Raw genomic sequence first — 9,686 nt, 5'->3', positions numbered from 1 at the left:
TCTTCATGCCTCACACAAAAGCCACCACTTCACATTCTCTTCCTTAAGACATGCCTAATCTTCCTTCATCTTCTTCTTTTCTTCTTTCTGCTATTCTCATTTTTTGCATCTCACATTCTGCCCTTGCCACCAACCATGCAGAAACTATCGCTGACTCTCCTATGTTGACGCAAAAGTTAGGAATTAATCGTACCATCAAAGTAGACATCAATGGCAACGGGGATTTCACAAGTGTACAAGCTGCCATAGATTCCATTCCTGAAGATAATTCTCAGTGGGTAATTGTTCATATCAGAAAAGGAGTATACAGGTAAAAAATTTATATATTCTTTGCTCGCACTTGTTATAACCTAGCCATAACAAAAGATTATTAATATAAACTCGTTAAATTTTGTTTTCATTTTGATAATGTGAAGAGAAAAAGTGCGCATACGATCTAATAAGCCTTATATATTCCTGAGAGGGAATGGGCGAGGAAGAACCGGCATAACTTGGTCTCAGAGCTCTACAGACAACGTGGCTTCTGCCACCGTCAGAATCGAAGCACATGACGTCATTGTCTTTGGGATTAGCTTCCAGGTCAATTCTTGTTAAACATCCTTAAAACTTCGATTCAGTTGTTGTAATCAGAAGTAAAATTGTTGAGTGGTTCCTTTGATTGCAGAATGAGGCACCTACGGGGCGTGCTTATACCTCGCAAAACCAATCGGTGGCAGTGTATGTGGCAGCAGAAAAAGTAGCATTTTATCATTGTTCATTTTACAGTACTCACAACACTCTGTTTGATCAAAAAGGTAGACACTACTATGCTAATTGCTACATTCAAGGCTCAATTGATTTCATATTTGGTCGTGCCAGAACAATCTTCTATGTAAGTGTGTACCATGTACCATGTACCATGCATGCTTTTGTTATATAACGTTGAACGATGCAGTGATTAAATCGATTTTGATGCAGCACCCTGAAATATTTGTGGTGGATGATAAAAGGTTAACGGTTCAAGGTTCAATCACGGCTCATAATAGGGAAAATGCAGAAGAGCTGAATGGATATATCTTCATCAAAGGCATGGTTTATGGCACTGGTGCAGTTTACCTAGGAAGGGCCAAGGGTCCTTATTCTAGGGTTATTTTTTCTGAGACATATCTGTCCAAGACCATTGTCCCTGCGGGGTGGACCAATTGGAGCCATTCTGGTAGCACAAAGTAAGAAAAACTCATCCATTTAGCTTAATTAATTATATTTGTTGATTAGAATATTGATTAATTGTGGTAATTAATGGAAACTGTAGAAACATAGTCCATGGGGAGTACAATTGCCGTGGACCTGGTGCTGTGAGGGAGGGACGTGCTCCTTGGTCGATGCAGCTAACTAAGAAAGACGTTGAGCAATTTTTATCTATTGATTATATTGATGGCAAAAATTGGTTGCCAGTATGGTTGTAACCCTCTTAATTCGCAAAACATTTTATCATACACGCGCTTGATACATGTAATATTAGCATAAACCATTTTTGATATTATTTATTTAGATTTAATTCATAATTATACAAATTTAGTCAAAATATTGTGTTAGTTTAATCAAAATGGTGTTGTTTTTAAAAAATGAATTAAGAATGATATATTCTCCATCATAACTAACTAATAATAAATTTTTATGTTGATCATCTTTATAGGAGTTTTGAGAAAGTCTTTTCATAAGTATATAAAATTTGTATGTGTTAAAACTAAAATATGGATTAAATATGTTTTTTTTTCTTTAAATTTTATTAAAAATTAAAATTAATTCATCTTCAAAATTTTAGTCCAATTTAATTTTTTAACTTTAAAAATGTGTGTATTTAGTTATTTTAACAAAATTAGTTAACATGTGAGCGATTGATACGCATTTTTATTTTAATGTTATCATATTATCAAATAAACTTAACATAATTTAATTAAAAATACTAAATTTATGATAAAAAATAAAAAATTAAATTTATCTAAAGTTTCAATTTTCACTTAAGAGCAAAAATATATTTATCTCTTAAAATATTAGATACCGATATTTTTACATCACATTTATTTTTATTACCATTTCACACTCAGTTTTACATCTCCTATTTTGGTTTTTTATAGATACTGAAATTTATTTTGTAATTATTATATTTCTTCGAAAATCACTTTTCCAGAAAGAAAAGTACCATTCCTAGCTCCTAATTAATATAGATTAAACAAATTTATTAACAAGGCTAAATATATGTGTCACTCAAATTATAAACTCAAATATATTTCGCTAATTATAGCACTATCTATATTTATTTGCATCCATACATGGATGAGCATCATATCACAAAATTCAGTAATTTATTTAATTAATATACTACTATATATTATTGCATGCTACATCCATGCATGATTAATACCCACCACCAATTTCTCCGTCGCTACCTGCATGACCACTACCAACTCCAATGCCTCCAAAGTCCCAACCAGCACCACCTTCAGCTTCTCCTTCACAGCCTCCACCACTTCCTCCTCCAATGCCACCACCAGCTCCTCCTCCCACACCTGAGCCTCCATCAGCACCACCTCCTGATGAGCCCCCACCAGCATCACCTCCTCCTCCAACGCCGCCAACACCTCCATCGCCGCCTGGGGCACCACCAGCTCCACCATCTCCTCCAACCCTACCACTTCCTCCTCCAACACCACCACCATGTCCATGGCCAGCTTCTCCTCCGGCACCTCCAGCACCACTACCTCCTCCTAAACCCCCACCAGCACCAACTCCTACTACACCTCCTCCTTTACCACCAACGGCACCGCCCCCGGCTCCACCCCCTCCAACTCCACCTTTGTGTCCACCTCCAACGCCGCCGCCATTACCAACTCCACCTCCAACACCACTTCCCATACCACCTCCAACGCCATCGCCATTACCAACTCCACCTCCAACACCACCAGATCCACTTCCTGGGTCTCCTCCAGCACCTCCTCCAACTCCACCGCCTGCAACTTCATGTCCTCCTTTACCGCCTCCACCAGCACCACCTTCTGCCCCGTCATCTCCACCAACTACTCCTCCTATGCCACCACCAGGCCCACCTTCACCATCGCCAAAACCACCACCTTCAAAGCCTCCAGGCAATTCATCATCTTTGATTTTTCTACATTCAGCTGTCACTATGACAAGCAAAATGAACAAACTAAGTGTTCCAACACTCTTACGTAATTTATCCATATCGATCTCTGAACTATCACTCACACAAACTCAAATTAGAAATGTTTGTGCCGCTTGCGATTTGAAAGCCAGCAGGAAGCAGTATTTATAGTGGAAGCCACAGCGCGTGCCATTAATTCACGTAGTTCAGATCTCTCTTTCACTCTCATATCCGTGGTACTACCATCCATCACTTGCCCAAAACATTCAAACACTTTTGGAAAATCGACAACCACATTTTTCCATTCCATTCCTTTTTCGCTAATAATATAATACATTTTCCATCAACATACCTTTATAAAAAACTTTACATCTCATAATATATTTTAAACTGTTAAGTATAAGTTTTTTAATCATGCAAAATTTACCAATGCCTTGCGTCATTGTATATTTTTCTCTGGTTACCGATAACTTTTTATTAGGTAGTAGTTGACTCTTCACACAGATTCCACAATGGCTTTTACAATGGTGGTACATTTCCAGATACGATGAGATTACTAATAACAAATTTAACTGCCGACAATTTATCTTAAAGTGGATGAAAATTAGTGGCTCTTTATCCATCCTTGACTTTCGTTCATAAATAAAGTATCAGTTGATGAGCTCAAAAAATGGCAGCAAACGCAGCTGCTTAACCCTTTTCCAGTGGAAATTATCACTTCAAATTAAATTTACTATTTTTGTTTAATTTTTTCGCAATTTGTCCAAGCTAAACTAAGATCTCTTTGTATATCTGTTAAAAAAAATAAGGGTGGTGATGGCGAGATTTTCACTAGTTTAGTGCAATTTTTTCATACTCTGGCCCATTAAGTATTTGCTGATTTCTTCTTCTTTTTTGTAGGAAAATAATTCATTCAGTTTAATATGGACAATCTACAGCACAAAAAATGTAGTTTAAATAGAAAATATATGGCTGTAATCATTCCGTTACAATTGTATAAATCTGACGTATATTAGTTTGCTACAGCCATGCATGAATACATGTTATTAGATAATGTTTTCTGCAGATATAAGATAAATTTGTAAGAATCATAACATAAGAAAAAATATTGTCAAATTAACTTTATGTTTTATACTGGTTTAGAGTGTAATAATTGTTAGTTTTTTATATTTTTATTCTTTGTATGATATTGCCTCTATTAAAATTATATATATATACCACTACTCACTAGTGCAGAATGTCCATTTTATCTCGCCTTATATGTTTCGGTTGGCTAGGAACCGAAGCATATAATGGCGCGATGACATTTTTGCAATTAGAGCCAAGTTTTAGGCCTCGGTTCTCCAAATACCCGAAGCCAAAGAGGGTATAGGCCCCGGTTCGCTCAAAACCGGTGCCAAAGAGGGGTATAGGCCTCGGTCCAAGAAGATCCGATGCCAAAAGGGGGTCAATGGCTTCGGTTCCTCTAACAACCGAAGCCATATGGTTTATTTAGGGTTCGAAATTCGCGAACCCTTCTTCCTCCCCGCGTCACAGCCTCTGTTCAAGTCCCCGCGCCAGCAGCGCCTCTGTTCAAAATTCCGCCCCTTCGTCCTCCTCAGCAAGTCAGGCGCCACCGAGGAGCTCCTCCACCTGGTGCCTTGCGCGAGCGATGTTGCGGACACGGGGTCGACGACGACACTAACTCGAGGGGAGCACCACTTTCTTACACCAAAAGCGCAACCCACAGCGTCCGCGCCAAACCCTCGTCAGTCTAGGTTACCTCCCGCCGCCGTGGCCACCACCATGCGCTCCAGCGTCCGCGCCAAACCTCGTCGAATAGGGGTTTTGATTTGCCCCTGAGCCGCCGCACTTTTCTATCACCGGCAAGCTGCGCTCGTTGCCATTCACAGCCTCTGGCATCCACCACCACTCCTCACCGAACTGGTTTGGCAGCGTGAGCGCTGGACATCCTGCCTCTGCCATTTTTGGTGAACCTCCACCTGAACCCTAGCTTCTGATAGGTACTGTTGGTATTGTTTGGACAGGTTCATCTGCATTTTTTTGAATAATGAGATGGGAAGTGAATGCCCTGTTGTATGATTTTGAATGTGTTTTTTATTGGTTTTTGGTTTCTGGGAGGTATCTTCGTTTAAGCATTTAATTTTTTGTGTTTGCTTTGAATTCATAGATGTGTATTTTTGTTTTTTCTGAGTTTGTTCTGGTGTGCGAGAAGACCTCAGTGTCGAAATTGAATGAGAACAATGGCAGACGAACTCCTTCAGAACTTCCAATTTGCAGAGAATCAGATTTGATTATGGACCAGCTTGCAGAATTAACGAGTAAAGGAATATGTCTCGGTTCTTACCAAGACCGAGACAAAAAACTGGGTCTATGGCCTCGGGTGATAACCGAGGCCAAAAGATGTACCTTTTGGCCTCGCCCCAATATGCCTCGGTTCCAGACCCGAGACAAAATGTGGAAAATAACCGGGGCAGAAAGCCCTTTCTACACTGATGACTGAAGAGTGAACAATTCATACATTTAAAAAGGTTACGTCAATATTTAATCAGAAATCTAAATGTATAATAGCTTTTTTGTCATTACAATAACAATTGCAGAATTTATATGTACTATAATTTTTTACCAACTAAAAGGCATTCAATAATGGAAATTAAGTCTAACATAAAATAAAAAAGCACTAACGCAATTTAGATCTATCAAGGATTAGTTTCCTAGGACAAAGTAAATTAAGATTTGAATGACGATTCTAACATGGAGAGTTTTTTGAGGGCAAATTAGTCTTTTCGTAAAACATTCGGGGGTGCAATAGGAAAACAAGGGCGTTCGAATAACAAGGGCCTAGTTGTAAAGGTCCTTAGGTGGAAGCCCATGGGTCTTAGGGCGATGATTACAATCAGGGAAGAAGGAGCAGCGACATTGTTCCAATTGTGGAGACTTTGAATTTTGTCCCTGAGAAGAGGAAAGGGAAGAAGAGAAGGGTGGTGTTAGGGTTTGGAGCAACAATGGAGGGTGGAGAGGAGGGAGTGGAGATGGTGGTGGACTCGAAGGACTTACAGCAACAGAGCAAAGCCTTGGACAAGCTCACTGACCGCGTCGAGGATCGCCAATTGGATTCTACTCGCGTTCAGGAGGCAATGGCTTCCATCGCTGCTTCTGCCGAAGCTGATCGCAATGCCATGCGCATCAGGTCACCTCATCTTCATTCTCAATACTTGCTATGCATCTAAAATCGATGCCTGCTTTGTGTTCATGCATTATAATGTATACTACATGTGGCCTAGGGGATTATGATTGTAACTTATTACTCTAGAGTATCAGTAACTTAGGGTCAGATTCGTAGAAAGTAGAACTAAGTGATGGTGTTGTAATGTTCCCAAGGTTGTTACTTGAAATATATCTTGTAGATGACGTATGATGTTCAATGTAATGATTATAAAGTAGAAATTAAAGCAACTTAACCTTGCGTCTTATAAAGCCAAATTATTTGGTGTATGAGCTTGTGAAGCTTTCATCTTAGAAGTATGGATATATGTAGCGATGAAATTGTCAGATGCATTAAATGAGTGAGTGACGAATAAATTAGTGGATTACTGAAATAGAATAAGTTCAGAAGTTGCTCCTTCAATTTCTGTTCCTTTTAACAATTTTAGCTTATACGACTTTCCAAACTTTTCCGTGAGAATTGGTGGAAGGAAAGTAAAAAAGAAAAATGAAAGCTGGATTGTGTGATTTGTATAGACGATACAAAATTGCATATAGATTCATTCTTGTCTTGAAACATAGAAGTCATTTTTGAGATACATCTCATGATACAAACACGTGGGTAGTTGAATTGTATCAAGTTGTGGGATTCAAATCATGAATAGTAAGATTCTAGTAACTATGCTAAGTTTGGATTTTTTTCAAATGAACTAAAAACTTCACCCAACTTAAATCTTAAGGCATTAGGTGTGTATGCATCTTTGTTGCTTATATGGAGCTTATTTGACACTCCAACAACGTTGCCCTTCTTATTCATTATATTTGCACTGGTGATCCGTCCAGCTTGTAATTTTTTCCCATCGAAATAATACCCAAAAGTGTTTGTGTCGTTTTCTTCCAAAGATTGACAATGTTTCCACCTTTGATCAGTCCTGTTACTGGCCTTGAAGTTTGATGGTCCTCATCATTAGTTTCCTTTATTAAAAGTACTGACATGTAACATACAATTGAGAAGCACTATATCAAAGTGAGGACCCTGGAGTCAAATGAAAAAAGGAGTGAACAAAAATAATCAAACAAAGAGGCAATGATGACCATAGAGAACAAGGACTCAAATAGAATAGAGTAATGGAAAAGAGGCGGAGAGGAAAGACAATAGAGTGAAACAAAGAAGCGTAGAAAGGAACAGAGAGGTTTCATGACAAAATTTGATGGTTTGTTCACTAGATACAGTCTTCATCGTTGTTTGGTTTTATAATATAGAAGTGGAGAGGTCATTCAACTTAGCTTGTGTGTGGAGGTTATTCAGGTCCATTTTGTTGAAAACACAATAAACGATTTTTGAACAGTCAAGACTCGTCATTCTTTTTTGACAAAAAAATTCAATGCCTTTTTTTCCATGACCACCAAAATGAGCATGTCAAAAGCCGTAGGCTGCAGTATAAGCTCACTATGGTGTTAACATTTGGTGACAAACTGCTGAAATTCTGGTATTATTATGCTATGGCCACTATTTGACAACACTTATTAGCCTTGTAAATGGGTGTTCTCCTCGTTAATGCAACGTCAAATCCCAATGATCAATAAAAAACGAATAGGTGCACGGTTGAAATTTACCCTTGAATTTTCAGTTAGTATACCCCCCACCCCCTTCTTCAGATGGCACTGTGATTTGTGACAAAACAACCCTGATGGTCTCTTTAACACTAGAAGTGTTAAAGTATTAGGAGTCATGTGGTTCCTAGTTTTATATTTCACCTGCATTATGATGGATGGATACTTGTAGCTGCTTACTAATGTTCATTAGCCTAAGCTTTCCATCACTTTATACTATTTTATATCTTTCTATTATTCTTGTACATATATTGAAATATCAAATTGCATTACTAACAGAAATAGAGTGTGGAAGAGTTTAAGTCCAGTCCCTAAAAACATCAAAATAAAAAATGAGGGCCCTAAACTAAGATTTATTAGCTGACGTGACATGTCATGTATAGCCTATCATGTCAAGTTGAGAACAAGGTGGTATCTTGGCGTGTGACTTAATATGTCACATTAGCAAACTTACTGCATTTAGAAGGACCAGCATAATTTTGAATTTCGATGCTTTTAAAGATTGACTGGAGAAGAATATGTATACTTTCTTATACCTGAAAGACTCAGCCTGAATAATGATAAAAAAAACTAAAAAGCTGTATGTTTAATTCTCCATTCCCTCTTGCCTAATCCTGCATTGATAATCTGTATAACATCAATCTCTTAACTGTAGTATATATTTTGATCCAATCACAGGGAGAAAGAATTAGCTGCTGTTAAGATAAATGCAGCGGATGTTGATATAATTGCTAATGAGCTAGAGGTAACTTCATCAGATTGTTCATCAATCTATCTAGAAACTTTTATTCCAATGGATTGACAATACTTTTATTATTGTTTCAATCAGTTGGACAAAAAGGTTGCGGAAAGAACTTTGCGGGAGCACAAAGGTGATGCGGTTGCTGCCATTCGGCACTTGCTTCATTAGAGACGTTATAATGAACAAGGGTCAATGCTTCAGAAAATTACTATGCACCAGCTTATATTGTTTTTAATTTAAATTGAATCTCAACGGTATTCTGACCTAATTCATTCAGAAATCATAAATGTATTGTTGATTAACTGAGTCCTCTCCCTAAACTTTTCTGTGCTATAAAAGTATCCATTATCTAATGGAGAAGTCCTTCATGAAGACCTCCACGTGTCTCATACACATGCTAGCTCGTTAAGCAGATAGTTTTGTCAAGTTGAAGCCCCGCATGTGATTTGTTCAAATCAAATGGAAAAAAGAGCCTTGCTTTTATGTGCTCTTGTGAAATTGTGGTGTGTAATGCTTGTGCGAAAGGCATCTTCTGTTATGATTGTTACATTCAAATTGATAAAGCTACATTTCAGATTTTTGCCATTGTTTCTTGAAATGGACAGTGATGGGATGGCAGTGTCCACATTCTGTGACTTTTTGCTTATTCATTAAGATTCCGATAAATTATGTTACTGGCTCCTTTCAGTGCCACGGTCCCCCATTCTATGGTACCTTTCCTTTCACTGTCCATACACCATAATAATGTCTTCAGAGTTATTGCCATCCCATTTTTTGTTTGTAAACCACTTTTTTCCGCTTTGTGTAATAAAGTTTCAAACCATATTCATTCAACTGGCGTTGTAAATTAACAAAAGGCCGATGCATCGGTAATGGTAGTGATTCAGATTAGGGGCCAGTTATTTTTTTTTTTTCTTACATTGAGAATTCATGCCGCATATTTTTTAATTATTTTTCATCATAAAGGTAATTTTCAATTCGAAG

General features: G+C 37.9%; 3 protein-coding genes across 3 annotated transcripts; 2 read left to right on the top strand and 1 right to left on the bottom strand.

Moving 5' to 3' along the window:
* On the top strand, positions 1–1,553 carry LOC114186702 (Pectin lyase-like superfamily protein). Its single transcript, XM_028074676.2, has 5 exons — positions 1–310; positions 417–579; positions 665–871; positions 958–1,205; positions 1,292–1,553. The coding sequence occupies exons 1-5, from the start codon at positions 51–53 to the stop codon at positions 1,443–1,445; spliced, it is 1,032 nt and encodes a 343-aa protein (XP_027930477.1). The 5' UTR covers positions 1–50; the 3' UTR covers positions 1,446–1,553.
* Positions 1,554–2,241: 688 nt separating this feature from the next.
* LOC114187596 (uncharacterized) lies at positions 2,242–3,299 on the bottom strand. Its single transcript, XM_028075881.2, has one exon. The coding sequence runs from the start codon at positions 3,220–3,222 to the stop codon at positions 2,398–2,400; it is 825 nt and encodes a 274-aa protein (XP_027931682.2). The 5' UTR covers positions 3,223–3,299; the 3' UTR covers positions 2,242–2,397.
* A 2,742-nt stretch (positions 3,300–6,041) lies between these two features.
* LOC114187157 (DNA-binding enhancer protein-like protein) lies at positions 6,042–9,200 on the top strand. Its single transcript, XM_028075305.2, has 3 exons — positions 6,042–6,332; positions 8,639–8,705; positions 8,790–9,200. The coding sequence occupies exons 1-3, from the start codon at positions 6,148–6,150 to the stop codon at positions 8,868–8,870; spliced, it is 333 nt and encodes a 110-aa protein (XP_027931106.1). The 5' UTR covers positions 6,042–6,147; the 3' UTR covers positions 8,871–9,200.
* The last annotated feature ends 486 nt before the right edge of the window (positions 9,201–9,686 follow it).

Source organism: Vigna unguiculata, chromosome 6 (assembly GCF_037176805.1).
Source record: "Vigna unguiculata cultivar grain cowpea cultivar isolate G323 ecotype 2 chromosome 6, ASM3717680v1, whole genome shotgun sequence".
Lineage (NCBI taxonomy): Eukaryota > Viridiplantae > Streptophyta > Magnoliopsida > Fabales > Fabaceae > Vigna > Vigna unguiculata.
The sequence above is the reverse complement of the archived record's forward strand: the minus strand, read 5'-3'. Positions and strand labels throughout refer to the sequence as shown.

What these genes read in the sequence shown, in the direction of transcription:
- LOC114187157 (XM_028075305.2), top strand. Translation starts at nt 6,148, where the DNA reads ATGGAGGGTGGAGAGGAGGGAGTGGAGATGGTGGTGGACTCGAAGGAC. An exon ending in CGCAATGCCATGCGCATCAG is followed by an intron (nt 6,333 to 8,638) that starts GTCACCTCATCT and finishes ATCCAATCACAG; the next exon opens with GGAGAAAGAATTAGCTGCTG. An exon ending in TAATTGCTAATGAGCTAGAG is followed by an intron (nt 8,706 to 8,789) that starts GTAACTTCATCA and finishes TGTTTCAATCAG; the next exon opens with TTGGACAAAAAGGTTGCGGA.
- LOC114187596 (XM_028075881.2), bottom strand. Translation starts at nt 3,222, where the DNA reads ATGGATAAATTACGTAAGAGTGTTGGAACACTTAGTTTGTTCATTTTG.
- LOC114186702 (XM_028074676.2), top strand. Translation starts at nt 51, where the DNA reads ATGCCTAATCTTCCTTCATCTTCTTCTTTTCTTCTTTCTGCTATTCTC. An exon ending in ATCAGAAAAGGAGTATACAG is followed by an intron (nt 311 to 416) that starts GTAAAAAATTTA and finishes GATAATGTGAAG; the next exon opens with AGAAAAAGTGCGCATACGAT. An exon ending in AGCCATTCTGGTAGCACAAA is followed by an intron (nt 1,206 to 1,291) that starts GTAAGAAAAACT and finishes TGGAAACTGTAG; the next exon opens with AAACATAGTCCATGGGGAGT.